The 24,542-nt window shown below is 37.1% G+C and overlaps 1 protein-coding gene across 4 annotated transcripts in view; it reads right to left on the reverse strand.

The window, feature by feature from the left end:
• The window catches only part of NME7 (NME/NM23 family member 7), a 247,760-nt gene that overhangs the window by 112,796 nt on the left and 110,422 nt on the right, over positions 1 to 24,542 (reverse strand). For all 4 annotated transcript variants that reach the window (XM_007172481.2, XM_007172480.3, XM_057549368.1 and 1 more), the window contains one exon: positions 12,799 to 12,900. In XM_007172481.2, the coding sequence (XP_007172543.1) occupies positions 12,799 to 12,900 (102 nt within the window). The remainder of the gene's footprint in view (positions 1 to 12,798; positions 12,901 to 24,542) is intronic.

Here is a 24,542-nt window from a genome sequence, read left to right on the forward strand (position 1 = left end):
TTACAGACTTTGAATAGATGAAAGGACGAGGTCCTTTAGAACAGGGGTCTCCAACCCCTGGGCCACAGAGCAGTACTTGTCCGTGGCCTGTTAGGAACTGGGCCGCACAGCAGGAGGTGAACAGCAGGCAAGCAAGCAAAGCTTCATCTGTATTTACAGCCGCTCCCCATTGCTCGCATTATCGCCTGAGCTCCACCTCCTGTCAGATCAGCGATGGCATTAGATTCTCATAGGATCACGAACCCTACTGTGAACTGCGCATGCAAGGGATCTAGGTTGCATGCTCCTTATGAGAGTCTAATGCCTGATGATCTGAGGTGGAGCTAAGGTGGTGATGGCAGTGGTGGGGAGCGGCTGCAAATACGGATTATCATTAGCAGAGAGGTCTGACTGCACAGAGACCATAATAAATCAATTGCTTGCAGACTCATATCAAAACCCTATCAGTGAGTGGCGAGTGACAATTAAGCTGCATCTGGTGGCAGGCTTTACAGTGGCAAGTGAGTTGATGTACTTCAACTGTATAGCTGCATCTGGTGACAGGCTTTAAATCAGAATCCTACACTTATTTTAGTCTGCGTGTGGCCCACCAATTATTTTATTTATCACTTCTGTCCATGTCCCTTTCCCGTACTGCGCACTTGTCACAGTTTTGGTAAGCCCACAAGCTAACCCTAGCCAAAATGAGTAAAAAACAAACGTCACTGGAGAGCTTCTTTGAAAGGGGGAAAGACCCAATGATGAGACAGCAGAAGACTCTAAGACTGCCAACAAAAAGAAAGTTGCATTTAAAAGAAAATACCAAGAGTCCTACTTAAATTAGGGGTTCACTGCAACAGGTGATTCATATTCTCCAAGCCCACTTTGTATAATATGTGGCAACTGTATAATATCCAGCGAAGCCAAGAAACCTTCAAAACTGCTTTGCCACATAGAGACCAAGCACCCTGCATTAAAAGACAAGCCTTTGGGGTTTTTCAAAACAAAAATACGTGAACACAAAGAAAAGAAGCAACTATTGAAGGCTACCACTTCATCAAATGTGTCTGTACTGAGAGCATCATTCTTAGTGGCTAACCACATTGCTAAAGCTAAGAAGCCCTTTACTGTTGGTGAAGAGTTGATCCTGCCTGCTGCTAAGGACATTTGTCATGAACTTTTAGGAGGCTGCAGTTCAAAAGGTGGCACATGTTCCTCTTTCAGCTAGCACCATAACTAGATGAACTGATGAAATAGCAGAGGTTAGTGAGGCACAATTGTTAGAGAGGATTAATGAGTTGCCATGGTATGCAATCCAGGTTGACGAATATACTGATGTTCACAACAAGGCAACAATGCTTGTTTTTGTGTGATGTATTTTTCAGGAGGATGTGCATGAGGATGTACACTTTTGTTGCCAACCAACACCACAGCTGCAGAACTATTCAAGTCTTTGAATGATTACATAGGAGGAAAACTGAATCGGTCATTTTGTGCCGGTATATGCATGGACGGAGCAGCTGCCGTGACTGGATGGCTTTCTGGTTTCACTACTCGGGTCAAAGAGGTCGCTTCTGAATGTGAATCTATGCACTGTGTCATCCATAGAGAAATGCTGGTTAAGTGAAAATGTCACCTGAACTTAACAATGTTTTGCAGGATGTGATTAAAATTATCAACCACATTAAAGTACATGCCCTTAACTCACGTCTGTTCGCGCAGCTCTGTGAGGAGATGGACGCAGAGCACACACGTCTTCTCTTATACACAGAAGTGAGATATGAGATCTAAAGGTAGATCACTGGCCAGAGTTTTTGAGTTATGAGAGCCGTTCCAGAGATTTCTTTTAGAAAAACAGTCACCACTGGCAGCACATTTCAGTGACACAGAATGGGTCACAAAACTTGCTTACTTGTGTGATATATTCAACCTGCTCAACGAATTCAATCTGTCACTTCAGGGGAGAATGACAACTGTGTTCAAGTCGGCAGATAAAGTGGCTGCATTCAAAGCCAAACTGGAATTATGGGGGAGATGAGGGAACACTGGGATTTTTGACATGTTTTAAACATTAGCAGAGATTTTGAAAGAGACTGAGCCAGGGCCTTCTCTCTCCCAGCTGGTGCACGATCACCTATCTCAGCTTTCCAAAGAGTTTGAGCATTACTTCCCAAACACAAAAGACCCCCGAACTGGGAAGGAATGGATCTGCGACCCATTTGTGAATAAGCCTGGTGAATCAACTTTGTACGTGCTAGAAGATCAACTGCTTGAGATCGCAAATGACGGTGGCCTTAAAAGTATGTTTGAGACAACTTCCAATCTCCATACGTTCTGGATTAAAGTGGAGGCAGAATATCCTGAGACTGCACAAAAGCACTGAAAAGACTGCTTCCATTTCCAACACCCTATCTTTGTGAAGCAGGGTTTTCTGCAGTGACAGCAACCAAAACGAGATTACGGAGTAGACTGGACATAAGCAACACACTTCAGGTGTCACTGCCTCCCATCACCCCCAGATGCGACCATCTAGTTGCAGGAAAACAAGCTCAGGGCTCCCACTGATTCTGCATTATGGTGAGTTGTATAATTATTTCATTATATATTACAATGTAATAATAATAGAAATAAAGTGCACAATAAATGTAATGCACTTGAACCATCCCAAAACTAGCCACCCCCCCACCCCAGTCCGTGGAAAAACTGTCTTCCATAAAACTGGTCCCTGGTGCTAAAAAAGTTGGGGACCGCTGCATTAGAACACCCTCACTTCAAAAATAGATAGTTAAAGAGTCTAGCCAAGGGCACCAAGTCTCAGCCTGTGATTTCCCCCAAGTGGAGAAAGTGAAAGTCTGTGAGTGAGCACCTGGCTTCCGCAGCACTGCAGGATGATGCCAAAGAAGCCCATTTCCCTCTCACTACATTCAAAGTACTGAATTGTGAGCTGCATGACTAGAGAGTGGGAACATCCGGGAAAGCAGCAGATAAGAGCCCTAAAAGGACATGGATCCTAAAAACTCTGTCACAGACTCCATCAAGAAGCCTGCCCATGAGCTGCTGGGGATGCCTCACCAGAGGATCACCTCAACTAGCCCAGCGGCACCACCAGTACTCACACATGCCTCACCCACATACACACCATGTGCCTCACCCCGTGTGCTCCCTGTGTGCATTCCCAACAGCAGCAGTGAGAGAACGTTTTGGCAAATGGCTAGTGAGCCTGTGCAGAAAGCCAACAAGAATTTGTGAGCCAGGGAGAGACCACAAACTTGAGCTTTAGCGTCATCTTTGAAAAAGCAAAAGGCAAGCTGTCGGCATCCAGCCTGGTGCATTTCAGGATCAAGAGAAGGCATACAAATTTAAGAATTCTGCCAGAAGAGGGAGCAAGAAGTGTGAAGCTGGTATATCCATACAAGTTCTAAGAAACCCCAGAATCCCTAGCAGGGCTGATGGAAGATATTTCTCTTCAAAAGGTAGTTAATAAAGAAGAAAAGAGGTGAATTCTACTTCAAATGTGAAGACAGCAACACAAAACTTCAAGATATATGAAAAAAAAATCAATGAAACATGACACAACCAAAGGATCACAATAATCTTCTAGTAACTGATCCCAAAGACATGAAGATCTGTTACTTACCTGATAAAATCTTCAGAATACCTGTTTTAAGGAAGCTCAATGAGCTACAATAAAACACAGAAAGGCGGGACTTCCCTGGTGGCGCAGTGGTTAAGAATCTGCCTGCCAATGCGGGGGACACGGGTTCAAGCCCTAGTCTGGGAAGATCCCACATGCCGCAGAGCAACTAAGCCCGTGCGCTACAACTACTGAGTCTGCACTCTAGAGCCTGTGAGCCACAACTACTGAGCCTCCGTGCCGCAGCTACTGAAGCCTGCACACCTAGAGCCCATGCTCCGCAACAAGAGAAGCTACTGCAATGAGAAGCTCATGCACCACAATGAAGAATAGCCCCCGCTTGCCACAACTAGAGAAAGCCCGTGCACAGCAATGAAGACTCAACACAGCCTAAAATAAGTAAATAAATTTAAAATATGTACAGTTTTAAAAAAAACACAGAAAGGCAATTCAACAAAATCAGGAAAACAATACACACACAAAATGAAAAGTTTAACAAAGGGACAGAAATCATTTAAAAAAACAAACAAACAAACAGAAACTCTGAAGCTGAAGAATACAATGAATGAAAAGGAAAATGCACTAGAGAGCATCACTCTCAGAATGAATCAAGCAGAAGAAAGAATCTTTGAGTTAGAAGAGAGAAACTAGGAAATCATCCAGTCAGAGGAGGACAAAAAAGAATGAAGAGAGTAAAGAAAGTCTACATGATCTATATTATCAAAAGCAATAACTTGCAAATTATTGGAATCTCAGAAAAAGAGAGGAACATGATGATAGAAAGCTTAAGTAAAGAAAGGATGGCTGGGAATTTCCCAAATCTAGAGAGGCTTCGATATCCAAGTTCATGAAGCTCATAGATCACCAAACAAACAAAACCTAAACAGATCCTGTCCGAGAGATATTATAATAAAACTCAAAAATCAAAGACAAAAAGAGAAACTTAAGAGCAGCAAGAGTAAAAAAAGGTTGTAACTTACAAAGGGACCCCCATAAAGCTATTAATGAATTTCTCAGCAGAAAACTTATAGGCCAGGAGAGAGTGAGGTGATTCAAAGTGCTGGAAGAAAGAAAAAAAACAAAACACCTGCCAATCATAAATACAGTATCTGGCAAAGTTGTCCTTCAGAAATAAAGGAGAGCTAAAAACTTTTCCAGACAAACAAAAGCTGAGGGAGTTCATCACCCCTAGACCTGCCTTACAATGCTGAAAGGAGTTCTTCAGGCTGAAATGAAAGAATGCTAAGTAGTAATATGAAAATATACAACACATGTGGTAAAGGTAAGTATGTAGTCAGATTCTGAATGCTCTAAAATTGTAACATGGTGGTGTATTAACCACTTAACTGTAGTAGAAAGGTTAATAAACAAGAATATTAAAAATAACTAACCTAAGACATCAAAAACAAAAAAGGGGAGAGTCAAAGGGTAGAGTTTTTGTATGCAATCAAAGTTAAGTTGTTACTAGTGTAAAATAGACTGTCATATATTTAAAGTGTTTATGTAATACTCATGGTAACCAAAAAGCAAAAGCCTACAGTCCACTCACAAAAAACAAAGAAGGGAATCAAAGCACACCACTATGGAAAAATCATCAACACAAACATAAAGACAGCAAAAGAGGGAGAAAGGAACACAGGAACTACAAAACAGTCAGAAAGCAATAAGATGCCATTAGTAAGTCCTTATCTATTAATAATTACTCTATATGTAAATGAACTGAATACTCAAAACAAAAGGCATAGAGGCTGGATGGATTTAAAAAAAAAGATTGAACTATATTCTGCCTACAAGAGACTCACTTTAACTATAAGGACATACATAGGCTCAGAGTGAAGGGATGGAAAATAATATTTCATGCAATTAGAAGTGAAAGAGAGAAGAGTTAGCAATATTTATTCAGAAAAAAGTAGATTTTACACCAAAAACTGTAACAAAAAACAAAGATCATTATATAATGATAAAGGGGTTAATTCATCAAGGGGATATAATAATCACAAATATATATACACCTAACATCAAAACACCTAAATATATTAAGCACATACCAACAGATCTGAAGGGAGAAACAGACAACAATATAATAATAGCAGGGGACATCAATACTCCACTTTCAACAATGGACAGATCATTCAGAGAGTAAGCCAATAATAAAACATTGGAGTTGAATTATACTTTAGACCAAATGAACCTAAGAGACATATACAGAACATTCCCTCCAACAGAAGCAGAATACATTCTTTTCAACACACAGGGGAACTTCTCCAGGATAGATCATGTAATAGGTAACAAAACAGGCCTTAGAAAGTTTAAGAAAGTTGAAGTCATACCAAATATCTTTTCTGACCACAATGGTATGAAACTAGAAATCAGTAACAGGAGGAAAATTGGAAAATCCATAAATACTTAGAAATTAAACACTCCTGAACAACCAATGGGTCAAAGAAGAAATCAAAAGGAAAATCAAAAGATATCTTGAAACAAATGAATATGGAAACACATATATTAAAATTTATGGGGGAAGTCTGGAAAGTGTTTGGGACTTGCCTTAGGTGATATCTATTTCCCTGACCCGCTCCCTTCACCTCCAGTCATGGGTAGGTTCATTTCCTTTATGGTTCTTTATTATCCTCTACCCCCTAGTGTCTACACTCAGCACTTTGCATACTACTCGTGTAAGTGACTATCTCTCCCTTTAGACACCAGGCAAAGTTTTCTTGTACTGGCTCTCCAGCTCAGGGTCTGGTATAACTTGTAAGTTCAATAAATGCTTGTTGAATAACTGCAACAACAAAAAAAAAAAGCTTATGGAATGCAGCAAAAACAGATCTAAGAGGGAAACTCATAGTGATAAGTGCCTACATTAAGAAACAATAAATACTTCAAAATGAACAACTTAACTTCTCATCTCAAGGAACTCAAGGAACTAGAAATTAACTAAATCCAAAGTCAGCAGAAGCAAGAAAATAACAAAGGTCAGAACAGAAATAAATAAAATAGAGACCACAAAAACAATAAAAAGATAAATAAAACCAAAAGCAGCTGGTTTTTTGAAATGATAAACAAAACTGACAAACCTTTAGCTAGACTACTTAAAAAAAAAAAAAAAAAGAAAGTGAGAAGACTCAAAATCAGAAATGAAAAAGGAGACATTACAACTGATACCAAAGAAATAAAGGCTCATAAGAGACTATTGTAAAATCACACACCAACAAACTGGACAACCTAGAAGTACTGGATAAATGCCTAGAAATATGAACGCTATGAAGAATGAATTATGAAGAAATAGAAAATCTGAATAGACCAATAATGAGGAGGTTGAATCAGCAACCAAAACTCTCCCAATGAAGAAAATCCTAGGACCAGATGGTTTCCCTGGTGAAATCTACCAAATATTTAAAGAAGCATTAACATCAATCCTTCTCAAATTCTTCCAAAAAATTGAAGAGGAGTAGGAATGAATGCTTCCAAACTGATTCTATGAGGCCAGCATCACCCTGATACAAAAACCAGATAGAGACACCACAATTAAAAAAAAAATTACAGGCCAATATCACTGATTAACATAGATGTAAAAATCCTCAACAAAATATTAGCAAACCAAATTCAACAATATATTAAAAAGGATCATACACCATGATCAAGCGAGATTTATCCCAAGGATGCAAGTATGGTTCAATATCTGCAAATCAATGTGATACAACACATAAACTAAAGAATAAAAATCATATAAACATCTCAATAGATGCAGACAAAGTTTCTGACAAAATTCAACATCTATTTATCATAAAAACTCGCAACAAAGTGGGTGTGGAGAATACATACCTCAACATAATAAATGTCATATATGACGAACCTACAACCAATATCATACTCAAAGGTGAAAATCTGAAAGCATTTCCTCTATGATTGGGAACATGAGATGATGTCTACTCTCACCATCTTTACTCAACAGAGTACTGGAAATCCTAGCCACAGCAATCAGGCAAGAAAAAGGAATCCAAATTAGAAAGGAAGAATTAAAACTGTCACTATTTGCAGATGACATGATACTATATATAGAAAATCCTGAACACCACCGAAAAACTAGTAAAATGAAAAAAATGAATTTAGTAAAGTTGCAGGATAAAAAAATCAATATATAGAAATCGGTTGCATTTTTATACACCAATAGTGAACTATCAGAAAGAGAAAATAAGAAAATAATCCCATTTACAATCACATCAAAAGTAACACAATACCTAGGAATAAACCTAACCAAGGAGGTAAAAGATTCATACTCAAAAAACTATAAGACATTGATAAAAAAAAACCCTGAAAATGACAAAAAAAAAAAGGGAAAGATATAACATGCTCATGGATTGAAGAATATTGTTTAAATGTCCATACTACCCAAAGCAATCTACAGGTTCAATGTAATCCCTATCAAAATTTCGATAGCACTTTTCGCAGAAATAGAACAATCTTAAAATTTTATGGAACCACAGAAGACCCCGGGTAGTCAAAGTAATCTTAAGAACAACAAAGCTGGTGGCATCACATGTCCTGATTTCAAACTACAGTACAAAACTATAGTAATCAAAATAATATGGTATTGGCATAAAAACAGACATACAGATCAATGGAACAGAATAGAGAGCCCAGAAATAAACCCATCCATATACGGTCAGTTAATTTACAACAAAGGAGCCAAGAATACACAACAGGAAAAAGATAGTATTTCTGCAATAAATAGTGTTGGGAAAACTGGACAGCCACATGCAAAAGAATGAAACTGGACACCATCCTATACCATACACAAAAATTAATGCAACATGAATTAAAGACTTAATCTATAAAACTCCTAGAAGAAGACACAGGCAGTAGGCTCCTTGCTATCGATCTTGGCAATGATTTTTTGGATCTGACAGCTAAAGCAAAGGCAACAAAAGATAAACTAGTGGGACTACATTAAACTAAAAAGCTTTTGCACAGCAGGACTTCCCTGGCGTCCAATGGTTAAGACTCTGTGCTTCCACTGCAGGGTTCAATCCCTGGTCGGGGAACTAAGATCCTGCATGCCATGCATGCCATGTGGCCAAAAAAAAAAAAAAAAAAAAAACACTCTTTTGCACAGCAAACGAAACCATTAACAAAATGAAAAGGCAGCCTACTGAGCAGGTGATGTTTGCAAATGATACATCCAATAAGGGGGTAATATCCAAAATATATAAAGAACTCACACAACTCAACACCCAAAAAACAACTGAAATAAAATAAAACAAACAACTGAAATAAAATACAATACAAAATAAAATGCAAAATTAATACACAGAAATCTGCATTCCTATACACTAACAATGAAAGATCAGAAAGAGAGATTAAGGAAACAATCCCATTTACCACTGCATCAAAAAGAATAAAATATCTAGGAATAAACCTACTTAAGGAGGCAAAAGACTTGCACTCAGAAAACTATAAGATACTGATGAAAGAAATAAAAGATGACACAAACAGATGGAGAGATATACCATGTTCTTGAACTGGAAGAATCAATATTGAGAAAATGACTCTCAAATGACTCTCAAATGACTCTCAATGACTCTCAATGGTATTTCTTCTGACTTGAAAATACCCATCAAAAGCATATGGTTGTGAACAGGGAACTAAACTCAATATTTTGTAATAACCTATAAGGGAAAATAATCTGAAAAAGAACAGTTATTTATATATGTATATAACTGAATCACTCTGCTGTACACCTAAAACTAAGATAACATTGTAAATCAAGTATACTTCAATAAAATTAAGAAAAAATAAAAACACCCCCCAAATTAAACTAAATTTAAAAAAAGCATATGGTCCCACTTGAAATTCTGTACCTATACTTAGAAACAGTACATAATTCAGGACCCTGAGACTAAAGAGGAGAAATCAGTCCTGAATCAGCCCCAACTGCTCATTTAAAAGTTCATTTACTTTCAGGTTTTATGATAAAATAAAATGTATTTTTCTTATTATAAACGTAATATAAATACTTCAAAGAAAATTTGTAAAATACAGGAAAGTAGAATTGAACATTATTATAATCCTACCACCCAGACAGCCACTGTTAACATATTATATGTTAAATTAGTACCAAATTTTAAAATCCCTGTGGTACAACTTTGTATTGATATAATGCAATAAGGGGCTCATAAATAACTAGAATGAAAAAAATATAGTGGAGTAATTCCAACTATGCTTAATGACGCAAGACTTAGGACCCTGAAAGAGATTATGAGTTCCTTAAGGAAAGATACCTTGTTCTAGTCATCTTTGTTATAGCCCAGCCATGGGACCAAGCAGTGAGCCTTGTACATATTATACTATTAATTCCATAAATGTTCACTGAATAAATATCTAGAAAGAAAGGGAATCAGCAAATTTTTTATTGTCAGGACTCTTCCTTCTATGATTACTCACCTGCTCACTTTCCAACTCCTCCCCCAATGACCTTATTTCTATCATTCATTGCCTTGTACTTTAGCTACAGTAATAACAGTTTGCTGCAGCCCCAAAGTGATGCTGTTTCATGCATTCATAACCTTAGTCCTATCATTCCCCACCTTCTTCACTTAGCTAACATCTACTCATTCCTCATAATTTAGCTCAGATGTCATGTTCTTCAAGAAGACCCCCCTGACCCCATCATCCATCCCCAGACTAAGCTAAATGCTATGATTCTGGGCTCCCATAGTACCCAGTACAAACATCCAACAATGCAGTTGCCACAAAACATGGAACCTAACCACTTATATATTTGTGCCCACTCATAGAATGTAAGCTCTTTAAAGCTTCTTTCTTTATAGTCACAAATACCAGCACAGGTTCAATGAATATTTATTGAATGAATGAAAGAATGAACAAACTCATCTCATTCTTTTTTTTATCTTAGTTTCTCGCTAATTTACCTCTGTTTGGTCAGCTGGTCACCCACAATTTTAATTATCTTAAAAAACAAATGCACAAAACCCCCTCTTGGTCATAAAACACAAATCAAAAATTAAAAACGGCAAACACTGAGTTCTGCTTATTCATCTAGCCAAAAAGTATTCCTTCTTAATATCTTACAATTAATATTCAATAAACAATTAATATCACCACTTTCTCCTAATGTCCTCTAAAGCAGAATCACATTTTAATAATCACTCTTTCACAATCACACATATTCCTTACTTCTATTCTTCTTTCTCCCTGAAAAGATATAAAGTAGGTCCTGCCAACTCTTTCTCTACTAATGTCATCAGGTCTGCTCCTTTCCTTTTCTATAGCCCCTGCCTTTAATCTCTTCCAACTTAGTTTGCTCTAGTTTCATCAAAGGAATAATTTAGTATATCCAAAATTAAACTACATACAAGGAATTCCTATTTTCTACTATACAGTATTCTAATTATACAGAATCCACAATTTTTAGCCTGGCTTTTAAAGCTATGCATCCCATACTCATCTCTACCAGTATTCCCCACCTTGTTTCCTCTTAGAAAACATATTTCCTTGTGTTTCTAGGTATGCATTTCCCATTGAAGCCAAGCAAATATTCTTGCTGTATACCATAGTAAATCTGCAAATTCTTTCATTGTTACCTTTGTACATAGAGTTTTACAGCTTTCCCTATTCTCTTCATGCCTTGATTCATCTTTAAAATCCCTGTTTACATCTCTCTTCCTCTTACAAAGATTCTTTAATTACCTTCAGGTCATACTAATTGCTCCCTTAATAAACAACCCTTCACCATTTGTATTTTACCTGAACTAACAATATTTTAGACCTTACTAGTATGTTGCTCTGTAAGTGTTTGGAAAGATCTTTATGTACACGCTTTTTTTAAATTTATTTATTTATTTTATTTATTTACTTTTGGCTGCATTGGGTCTTCGTTGCTGTGCGCAGGCTTTCTCTAGTTGTGGCGAGCAGAGGCTACTCTTCGTTGTGGTGTGCGGGCTTCTCACTGTGGTGGCTTCTCTTGTTGCAGATCACAGGCTCTAAGCACACGGGCTTCAGTAGTTTTGGCACACGGGCTCAGTAGTTGTGGCACATGGGCTCTAGAGTGCAGGCTCAGTAGTTGGGGCACATGGGCTTAGCTGCTTCACAGCATGTGGCACAGGCTCTAGGCACATGGGCTTCAGTAGTTTTGGCACACGGGCTCAGCAGTTGTGGCACATGGGCTCAGTAGTTGTGGCACATGGGCTCTAGAGCGCAGGCTCAGTAGTTGGGGCACACAGGCTTAGCTGCTTCACAGCATGTGGGATCTTCCTGGGCCAGGGCTCGAACCCATGTCCCCTGCATTGGCAGGCAGATTCTTAAACACTGTACCACCAGGGAAGCCCTGTATGCACTTTTTGATCGTTGAGAACAGGTGTATTGTTTTTTCCTACAGCACTAATCTAGCAGCACTCTCATACAAGCTGGCTTCTTAATAGGTGCTGCTAATTTTTTATCTTACATTTAAGGGAACTCAATAAAATTGTCTGAATTAAATTAAATTGAATTGGCTGTTCTTCATCAATAAACTTTACAAGTGATAGTGAAATAAAGGGTAAATTTAAATTATAGTTAGTGTTTAAAATTGGTAATAATCCTACCCAGCTTATAACATTTGCATGGAGCTTTTGCATATGTATTCAAATGTTACCTCTGCTTTTCAGTCCCATCCCCGTCTCCATTCCCCTCACCACCAAATGTCCACGTGAAGAAAACCTGAAGCAAACTGAAAGGCATACTAGAGAATATCACTTTTCACATAAGTCCCACTGCTCATATTTATTTACATATCTGGTATGAAGCCACCATATCAATATTCTTCACATTGAGAGCTTTATTTATGGCCTCCCTATGTCAAAGGATAATTAATACTTTAGACAATTTCTATCACAGAGCTTAACAAATTTACTTACCTACACAATTTAGCAACAAGAAACAATAAAAGAAAATGCCACAGTGTTTCTGCCCATTCTATATTGTCACTAGGCTAATAAAAATTCACTTTTGTGGAAATACTGTATAAGAAATAAGTGACGTAAAATGCGATTTTGAATAAAAATTTGTATCTATTACATTCATTTTGTATTATTTCTTTTAAAGAACTAAAACTATCAAAAACCTGTTAAGATATTTAGTTAATGGATAAAACAAACTTTTACTTTATATTTTAAACAATAACTTACAGGATCAGCAGGTCCACAGAATTCTCGAAATGTCACTGTAGGATTAGTCTGTTGAATCTCCATTGCTACACAAGGGCCAGAATACATTTCTGTCACCATTTCCTATAATATGTAATATAAAATAATATTAACAAACAAGTAGAATTTAATAATCTTTTACTCCTCCTCTTTTAATTGTACCACTATTCTACTGAACTCAAAATGTTAGAGTTATGTTTGACATCTTCTCTACCTGTACCCTCTATGTCAAGCAGTTCCCACATTTTGTCCATTTTTCCTGCAAAAATATATTTTAGATATGTTCCCTTTTCTCCATTCCTACCACTACCACTTTTAGTTTAATGCTTTACCACTTGACATGTTCACTATTTGAAATTAGCTTCTAGTACATCTTCCTTTTAAAAGGCTCTCTCCCCTTGAACACAGTACTGTCAAACGAACACTTCTAAAGATATAAATTCCAAAGTGTTTATCACAAAGAAACTTATAAAAATCATAATGAGTTCCAGCAATAAGGAATAACAGGCACCAGATTTATTCTCTCACATTAAACATCTAGAAACTAAATATATATATATATAAAACAACAGTTTTCAGACACTGGATGACAGACAGCACAGTACTACGATCCCCTAGAGGAGGAAAACAAAAGCTATATAACAGCCCCATCTTACTGCCTGAAGGCTTCCAGACAGTGGGGTAGGTAGAGGAATCACAAAAGGGCCCAACATTCTCACTGAGTAGAAGAGACAAAGACTGGAGTTTAGGGAGACCAATGAGGCTAGAATTTGCAGGACAGAATACTACAGGAGGTGGGAGAGCTCCAGGAGAGTAAGCTACAGGGATCTGCAGAGAAGTTCACTTGAGTCTTTGACTAAGAGTCTGTGTATATATAAAGGATACTACCCAAGGCTGAAAAAAGAACTACCAGAAAGCAGTAAATGAAACAATTCACAAAGATAGCACAAGGCTAAGAAGAGTTTGTGCTTCTACCAGCCAGAGTGGAAAGCCCTCATATGATAAACAGGGCATCAGGTAGAGTCCTCAGAATGGTACTGCATCATAGTAATTGGCCTAAACTTGCTTTAGATATGGAATGCTCTATACCTATCCTATAAAAGCTTAAAAGCAAGTCTCAGAAGGGGTCCAATTGATCCCAAGTAACTTGACTGAGTACCAGAACAAAGTCAAACATTCTTCAAAGGAATACAACAATACTAGGTAACACTGTAAGTTTCACAACATCAGCATATAGTAAAAACTACCAGGCATGCAAAGAAGTAGGAAAATATGAACCATCACCAGAAGGAAATAAATAGACACAGACCCAGCAATGACAGAAATGATGGATGTAATTACACAAGAATTTTAAAACAGTCACTATAAATAGGTTCTATACGCTCAAAATATAGAAGGAAACATGGACATAATGCACAGAAAACAGAAAATATTAAAAAGACCCCAATAGAACTTCTAGGGATGAAAATTACATCTGAACTTAAAAATACACTTTATGGGATAAACAGAATAAGACTTTGTGGAAGATCAATGCATTTGAAGGCATGCAATAGAAACTATTAAAAAGCAACCATGGAGAGAAAGAAAAATAAAGAAAAAATTAAAAACTAAAAAAAAAAAAAAGACTTATGGGACAATGACAAGCTGTGTAATTGGAGCCCCAAAAGAAGAAAGGGTGATGAACAGAAATATATTTCAAAAATTAATTGCTAGGGCTTCCCTGGTGGCGCAGTGGTTGAGAATCTGCCTGCTAATGCAGGAGACACGGGTTCGAGCCCTGGTCTGGGAAGATCCCACATGCCACGGAGCAGCTGGGCCCGTGAGCCACAGCTGCTGAGCCTGCGCGTCTGGAGCCTGTGCCCCGCAACGGGAGGGGCCGCGATAGTGAAAGGCCCGCGCACCGCGATGAAGAGCGGTCCCCGCACCGCGATGAAGAGTGGCCCCCACTTGCCGCAACTAGAGAAAGCCCTCGCACGAACCGAAGACCCAGCACAGCCAAAAATAAATAAATAAATAAATAAATAAATAAATAAATAATAAAATTTAAAAAAAAAAAAATTAATTGCTAAAAAGAGTTCAAATTTGATGAAACCCACAAACCCACATATCCAACAAAATCAAAGGAGAATAAATGGAAAGAAAAATAAAGTAGGGCACATCACAATCAAACTGGCTATAAAACAAAAACAACAACAACAAACAAAACAACCCAGTGATAAACAGTAAAAACAAAAACAAAAACCTTAGAAACATCCAAAAAAAGAAACATAACAGTAGAACAAATATAAGGATAAAAACAAAACCAACAACCTATCTAGAATTCTATAACCGGTTGAGAAAACATTTGGAAAATATTTTCCAAAATGAATGAAAAATAAAGACTTTTTCAGAGTATAGGTCTTTAACCTCCTTGGTTAAGTTTATTCCTAGGTATTTTATTCTTTTTAATGCAACTTTAAATGGGGATTGTTTTCTTGCTTTCTCTTTCTGATAGTTCATTATTAGTGTATAGAAAAGCAACAGATTTCTGTATATTAATCTTATATCCTGCAACTTTACTGAATTCACTTATTAATTCTAATAGTTTTTTTTGGTGGAGACTTTAGAATTTTCTCTATATAGTACCATATCATCTGAAAATCATGACAGTTTTATTTCTTCCCTTCCAACTTGGATGCCTTGTATTTCCTTTTCTTGTCTGATTACTGTGACTAGGACTTCTAATACTATGTTAAATAAAAGTTGGGAGAGTGGGCATTCTTGTTTTGGAAGTGAAAGACCTATACTATGAAAACCATAAAACACTGATGAAGGAAATTAAAGACAATACAAAGAAATGGAAAGATTGCAGAAATTAATATTATTAAAATGGCTATATTACCCAAAGCAATCTATAGATTTAATGCAATCCCTTTCAAAATAGCCATAAAATTTTGCACAGAATTCAAACAAATAATCCTAAAATTTATATGGAACCACAAAGGACCCTGAATTGCCAAAGCAATCTTCAGGAAAAAAAGAACAAAGCTGGAGGTATCACACTCCCTAACTTCAGACTATACAACAAAGCTATGGTAGTCAAAATAACACGGTACTGACACAAAAGCAGACACATAGATCAAGGGAACAGAATAGAGAGCCCAGAATAAACCCACACACTTATGGTCACTCTACAACAAAGGAGGCAAGAATATACAATGGAGAAAAGACAGTCCCTTTAACAAGTGGTGCTGGGAAAACTGGACAGCTACATGTAAAAGAGTGAAATTAGAACATTTCCTCATACCATATACAAAAATATACTCAAAATGGATTAAAGGCCTAAATGTAAGACCTGAAACCAAAAATTTCTAGAAGAAAACATAGGCAGAACACTTTAACATAAATTGTAGCAATATTTTTTTTGGATCTGTCTCCTATGGCAAAAGAAATAAAAGCAAAAATAAATATATGGGACCTATTAAACTTAAAAGCTTTTATACAGCAAAGGAAACCATTGACAAAATGAAAAGACAACCTACTGAATGAGAGAAAATATTTGCAAATGCTATGACCGATAAGGGGTTAATATCAAAAAATAAATTAAAAATCTCATACAATTCAATATCAAAAAACCAACAACTTGATTAAAGAACTGAATAGACATTTTTCCAAAGAAGACCTACAGATAGCCAACAGGCACATGAAAAGATGCTCAACACTGCTAATCATCAGAGAAATGCAAATCAAAACCACAATGAGATATCACCTCACACCTGCTAAAATAGCTATTATCAAAAAAGTCTACAAACAACAAACACTGGTGAGGATGTGGAGAAAAGGGAACCCAAGTACACTCTCAGTGGGAATGTAAATTAGTGCAGCCACTATGGAAAACAGTATGGAAGTTCCTCAAAAAACTAAGAATAGAACTACCATATGATCTAGCAATTCTACTGCTGGGTATATATGAAGAAAATGAAAACACTAATTCAAAAAGATACATGCATTCCAATAGCAGCATTATTTACAAGAGCCAAGATATGGAAGCAATCTAAGTATCCAACAACAGATGAATGGATAAGATGTGGTATATATACATACAATGGAATACTACCCAGTCATAAAAAAGAATGAAATTCTGCCATTGGCAACAATGTGCATGGACCTAGAGGCTTAGTGAAGTAAGTCACAGAAAGACAAATACTCTATATGTTATCATTTATATGTGGAATCTTAAAAATAAAACAAACACATGTATATAACAAAAGAGAAACAGACTCACAGATGTAGAGAACAAACTAATGGTTACCAGTAGGGAGAGGGAAAGGCATAGGGGCAAGATAGGGGTATGGGATTAAGAGATACAAACTGGCATGCATAAAATAAGCAACAAGATACATTGTCAGGGAAATATACCCATTATTTTTAATAACTTTAAATGGAATATAATCTATAAAAATATTGAATCACTGTGTTGTACACCTGAAACTAATATAATATTGTAAATCATTGATCTTTCAATTAAAAAAAGACTTTTTCAGACAAACAAAATCTGAGAGAATTCACCACCACCAGCCATATACCATAGAAAATGTTAAAGGAAGTACTTGACAGAAGAAAAATAATGCCAGACAAAAATATGGATCTATACAAAACAATGGTAAACATGTGGGTAAATATAAAACATATTTCACAGCAACTAAAAAAGAAAAAAATGTAATTGATTATTTAAAGCAAAAATATTAAAAATGTATTGCAGAGTTTATAACATACATAGATGTAAAAGGTATGACAACAGCATTCAGAATAGGAGAGAAGAAATGGAAGTATACTGTTTCAGGGTTTTTAACTCCATATGTGAAGTGGTTTAATGAAAAACATGGTCAAAGAAAAGTGCCTCTCACAGTGTCTGAAACATTCAATGAATGGAACACTTCAGGGAGAAGTGAAAATACATATAAAGCCTGGAGGAAAAAGTACATTTGGGGTATATGAAGATCAGTAAAGGAGCCATGATATCAGGATCTGAGTGAGACCACAGGAAAGCAGTTAAGAGATGAGGCCAGATCATGGAGGGCCATGTAAACCATTTTAATGACTTTTGAAGGTTTATGATACACAATGCCAAAGTAAAATAAAGGCAATTTATTACAGAACAATATTTAAATATTAATCCAAACTCAGTCATCATGCCTACTAGAAATGCCAGAAGTTAAAAAAGGAGGGAGAGAACTTCATAATTAATATGGTACACAAAACCCTACTCATTAGAATCCCTAGATGTATGCCCCTGAAGTCACTTTACTATTTCACAAAGGTCATATGAAATTGATTTTTATGGATAATTATGTTGAGTAGGATTTTCTGTTTAATGAAATTGAAGTACTGTCAGTAGGGGTAGAAGAAGGCATGAGTATGTTATCCAAAAACAGAAATGTAAATTTTGTCCACCTTTCTTTCACCTGTCTCTCTTTTCAGTATTAATAACAAATACCAGAAAATGATAAACATAGAGGGCTGCACAAAATGCAAAGATAAATGTTGAAAAAAGGACTCCATCAATAGCAAAAAGTGTTCCTTAAAAAATGGACTTGAGAATTCTGTTAACAGATTAAGAGAATTAATTAATTAAAAGAATTAACAGAATTCTCAAGTCACCTAGGTTTTTACTTAAGCAAAACACTGTCAAACAAAAAAGCACTTGTTTCCTTCCTTAATAGCCCTTTGACTACCGTCCTTAAGCAGTTTCCTTAAGTAGTTGCAGTGGGATGTCTGATTTAATATCTCTCTTCACCAGGACATAAGCTCCATGAATGCAGGTAGTGTGCTTTTTTTGTTCATTTCTGTCTCCCTGGTAGCCAACACATTGTACGGCCCACAGGAGATACTCAATACGTGTGTGGCAAATAACGGGATCATGATAACTCTATAAGGTAGGAATTATTACCTTTTTATGATTGCAAATGCTGAAACAGCAAATTTAACTGTAAATGATCAACACAGAATCTACCATAAAGATTCCCAGCTCCGGTAATAATAATAGTAGTAATAATAAAAATAGCTAATATTTACTAAAGCAATAGTCTCAGTATGTGAGACTGCTTTACATGATTTATTTCATTTAATCACAATAACTTCATAAAGTAATAGTGTTGTTTCTATTTTATATATGGGTAAACTAAGGCTTAAAGAAGGTAAATAACTTCCATAGTCACACAGCTGGTGGGTGTGTTTGGGATTTGAACTTTGCATCTGACTCCATAGCCCCCCCCCCCAAAAAAAAGGAAACTGAGGTCAGGAAGCTGTAAGCTGTTGCAATGAATTTTGGGAAACAGGAAAATTTTACAGTTTGAAGCAAGTAACATGGGAAAACCTAGAACTAGAGTAGAATTATTAAAAAATATCTGGTACAACAGTGTCAGTGATGCTGTGCTATTTCACACTACATATTGTACATTTCACACCCTTACATCTTTAAGTTCAAAACAATAAAATGGATGGAACCACTAATATGACCTTATATATCTTATTTCTTTTATAAGTAAGAATCTGAAGACAAAGAGGGTAAAGTGCCGTACTAAAAGTCAGAGTAAGAATCAGATCACCTGTTTTTGTTTCTTTAGACTATGTTGCCTCTTAAGATTATTTTTACATGGCCTACTTTATAGAATTAAATAAATCTCATAAAATTAAGAGACATCCAGTATCAGCATTTAAAAACTTACCTCTTCCTTGAACTTAAAACTTGAGTCCTAAATATTAACTGTCATGAAAAATAAAAGACCCAAGAGGAAATACAACAATCACAATAGCAAGTGAGACCCAGGATTTGCTGATTCTTGCTATCCCAAATTACCCAATGTAAGCTATCACAATCATATGCATTTCTAGTAGATGAATACAGACCATCAAACAACTTCCTTTGAATGAAATAGTCAGAATCATGAAATGGGAAAAGAACTTTAAAAGAATCAGAGATTATATACCATTCATAAGAATATTATTTACTTCAATAAAATATTACTGGGATAAAAACACTCTTTCCCTTTAGGGAAAATTTTCAAGGAAACAACATTTCTTAGCATAAATAAAATTTTATATCATATAAATGCAGTAACATCTCAAAGATACCTGGATATTGATATATTCTGGTTCATATATATAGTGCATTCTCCCATTAAGAGACTGCTACAAACCAATAATTTGAAATTTGTTTTAAGCTGAATAAGTCATTTTCAGCTGAATAAAAATCACAACCATTACTAAAAAATACTCACAAGACTAATAATTACTCTGAAATAAGGTAGTTTTCCCCCTTCCAAACAGTCCCTCTGTTTCTTTTCCTAAGTAGGTTCTTTTATTAATATTACAAGATTTAAATAGTAATTATAGAGAATATCTTACTGAGAAGATTAAACCGAAGAAAGTACATCAATATCAATCATTCTGGGCTGTCCTGACATTAAAGTATAATATTGCTATTGTCATTCAAATTCCTGATTTCTCAGGGGAAATGACAAATACACTCAGTGATGTTTTTATCTTTATCTCCAGAATCCCAAGATCAAAAAAGTCTAAGGGTAAATGTATAGTATATAAAAAAATTGCATGTATGGTATTTTCAAAGCACAGTATAGCACAGAAATATAATGTTGTATACATGAAACATATAAAGTTATAAACCAATGTTACCTCAATAAAAAATAAATGAAAGAAAAATATGTTTTAAAAGTTTTTTACCAAAGGGAAATATGGCCTACCTCAGATATGTACATAAAAAATTAGTGCCCTCAACTACTACTTGCTACCAAATTCAACACTATCTAATGTTGTATGAGAATGTAACTCAGGATCAAGGCTACTGTGAGATATGCCTCCATGAGTCTCTTCATCTTATATACAATAAAACTATAATATAATGTGCATTAATAAAGGTAGTTGCTTCTAACCATATTTTTTTAAAAGTCAATCAAACACACAAAAGAAGGAAAATGTAAAAAAGGAAGATTTAAGAAATGGAAAACATCTGTCACTGGTTGAATAAATGATGTTAAGGTAAGAATGGGGTGGGGGACCTTCAAGATGGCAGAGGAGTAAGATGTGGAGATACCCGTCCTCCCCACAAATACATCAAAAAAAAAAATCTCCATGTGGAACAACTCCTACAGAACAACTACTGAACGCTGGCAGAAGACCTCAGACTTCCCAAAAGGCAAGAAACTCCCCACGTACCTGGGTAGGGCAAAAGAAAAAGCAGAGACAAAAGAATAGGGACGGGACCTGCACCTCTGGGAGGGAGCTGTGAAGGAGGAAAAGTTTCCACACACTAGTAAGTCCCTTCACTGGTGGAGACGGGGGGTGGGCTGGGGGGAAGCTTCGGAGCCACAGAGGACAGCGCAGCAACAGGGGTGCAGAGGGCAAAGCGGAGAGATTCCCACACAGAGGATCGGTGCCGACCAGCATTCAACAGCCTGAGAGGCTTGTCTGCTCACCTGCTGGAGCGGTTGGGGGCTGGGGGCTGAGGCTCCAGCTTCAGAGGTCAGATCCCAGGGAGAGGACTGGAGTTGGCTGCGTGAACACAGCCTGAAGGGGGCTAGTGTGCCACAGCTAGCAGAGAGGGAGTCCAGAAAAATGTCTGGACCTGCTTAAGAGGCAAGAGACATATGTTTCGGGTGCACGAGGAGAGGGGATTCAGAGCACTGCCTAAATGAGCTCCAGAGGAGGGCGCGAACCGCGGCTATCAGTGCAGACAGCAGAGACGGGCATGACATGCTAAGGCTGCTCATGTAGCCACCAAGAAGCCTGGGTGCAAGCACAAGTCACTATCCACACCTCCCCTTCCGGGAGCCTGTGCAACCTACCACTGCCAGGATCCCGTGATCCAGGGATAACTTTCCTGGGAAAACACACGGTGCACCTCAGGCTGGTGCAACGTCACACCAGCCTCCTCTGCCACAGGCTCGCCCTGCATTCCGTACCCCTCCCTGTCCCTGGACTGAGTGAGCCAGAACCCCTTAATCAGCCACTCCTTTAACTCCATCCTGTCTGGGTGAAGAACAGATGCCAGAGGGCGACCTACACGCAGAGGCGGGACCAAATCCAAAGCTGAACCCCAGGAGCTGTGCGAACAAAGAAGAGAAAGGGAAATCTCTCCCAGCAGCCTCAAGAGCAATGGATTAAATCTCTGCAACCAACTTGATGTACCCTGCATCTGTGGAATACCTGAATAGACAATGAATCATCCCAAAACTGAGGCAGTAGACTTTGGGAATAACTGTAGACTTGGGGTTTGCTTTCTGCATCTAATTTGTTTCTGGTTTTATGTTTATCTTAGTTTAGTATTTAGAGCTTATTATCATTGGTAGATTTGTTTATTGATTTGGTTGCTCCCTTCCTTTTATATATTTTTTTTCTTTCTTTTTCCTTTCCTTATTCTCTTTTTCAGAGTGTGTATGTGTATGCTTCTTTGTGTGATTTTGTCTGTATAGGTTTGCTTCTACTATTTGTCCTAGGGTTCTGTCCGTTTTTTTCTCGTTCTTTTTTAAGTATAGTTTTTAGCGCTTGTTATCATTGGTGGATTAGTTTTGGTTTGGTTGCTCTCTTCTTTCTTTTGGTTTTTTTTATTACATTTTAATATTTGTATTTTAATAATTTATTTTATTTTATTTATTTAGTTTTTCTTTCTTTCTTTTTTTATCTCCCTTTTCTTCTAAGCCATGTGATTGGGAGGGTCTTGTTGCTCCGGTCAGGTGTCAGGCCTGAACCTCTGAGGTGTGAGGCCGACTTCAGGACGTTGGTCCCCCAGAGACCTCCCAGCCGCACGTAATATCAATCGGCGAAAGCTCTCCCAGAGATCTCTGTCTCAACGCTAAGACCTAGCTCCACTGAATGACCAGCTGCACTCAACGACCAGGATGCCATGCCAAACAACTAGCAAGACAGAAACACAACCCCACACATTAGCAGATAGGCTGCCTAAAATCATAATGAGCTCACAGACACCCCAAAACACACCACCGGATGTGGTCCTGCCCATCAGAAAAACAAGATCCAGCCTCATCCACCAGAACACAAGCAGCAGTCACCTCCACCAGGAAGCCTACACAACCCACTGAACCAACCTTAGCCACTGGGGGCAGACACCAAAAACAACAGGAAGTACAAACCTGCAGCCTGCGAAAAGGAGACCCCAAGCAAGGTAAGTTAAACAAAATGAGGAGACAGAGAACACACAGCAGATGAAGGAGCAAGGTAAAAACCCACCAGACCAAACAAATGAAGACGAAATTGGCGGTTTACCAGAAAAAGAATTCAGAGTAATTATAGTTAAGATGATAAAAATCATAGAAATAGAATGGAGAAAATACAAGAAATGTTAAACAAGGACCTAGAAGAAATAAACAGCAAACAATGATGAACGACACAATAAATGAAATTAAAAATTCTCTAGAAGGAATCAATAGAAGAAAAACTGAGGCAGAAAACGGATAAGTGACCTGGAAGATAAAATAGTGGAAATAACTACCACAGAGCAGAATAAAGAAAAAAGAATGAAAAGAATTGAGGACATTCTCAGAGACCTCTGGGACAACATTAAATGCCCCAAAATTCAAATTATTGGGGTTCCAGAATAAGAAGAGAAAAAGGACTGAGAAAATATTTGAAGAGATTATAGTTGAAAAATTCCCTAATATGGGAAAGGAAATAGTCAATCAAGTCCAGGAAGCGCAGAGAGTCCCATACAAGATAAATCCAAGGAGAAACACGCCAAGACACATATTTATCAAGCTATCAAAAATTAAATACAAAGGAAAAATATTAAAAGCAGCAAGGGAAAAGCAACAAATAACATACAAGGAAATCCCCATAAGGTTAACAGCTGATCTTTCAGCAGAAACTCTGCAAGCCAGATGGGTGTGGCAGGACAGATTTAAAGTGATGAAAGGGACAAACCTACAACCAAGATTACTCTACCCAGGTGGGAGGGGATGCAACAGTGAGGAGATATGGGGATATATGTATATGTATGGCTGATTCACTTTGTTATATAGCAGAAACTAACACACCATTGTAAAGCAATTATACTTCAATAAAGATGTTAAAAAAAAAAAAGATTACTCTACCCAGCAAAGACCACATTCAGATTCAATGGAGAAATTAAAACCTTTACAGACAAGCAAAAGTTAAGAGAATTCAGCACCACCAAACCAGCTTTACAACAAATGCTAAAGGAACTTCTCTAGACAGGAAACACAAGATAAGGAAAATACCTACAATAACAAACCCAAAACAATTAAGAAAATGGTAATAGGAACATACATATCGATAATTACCTTAAATGAAAATGGATTAAATGCTCCAACCAAAAGACACAGACTGGCTGAATGGATACAAAAACAAGACCCGTATATAGGCTGTCTACAAGAGACCCACTTCAGACCTAGGGACACATACAGACTGAAAGGGAGCGGATGGAAAAAGATATTCCATGCAAACAGAATTCAAAAGAAAGCCTGAGTAGCAATTCTCATATTAGACAAAATAGACTTTAAAATAAAGACTATTACAAGAGACAAAGAAGGACACTACATAATGATCAAGGGATCAATCCAAAAAGAAGATATAACAATTGTAACTATTTATGCACCCAACATAGGAGCACCTCAATACATAGGGCAAATGCTAACAGCCATAAAAGGGGAAATCAACAATAACAAAATAATAGTAGGGGACTTTAACACTCC

This window comes from Balaenoptera acutorostrata, chromosome 1 (genome assembly GCF_949987535.1).
Source record: "Balaenoptera acutorostrata chromosome 1, mBalAcu1.1, whole genome shotgun sequence".
NCBI classification, from domain to species: domain Eukaryota; kingdom Metazoa; phylum Chordata; class Mammalia; order Artiodactyla; family Balaenopteridae; genus Balaenoptera; species Balaenoptera acutorostrata.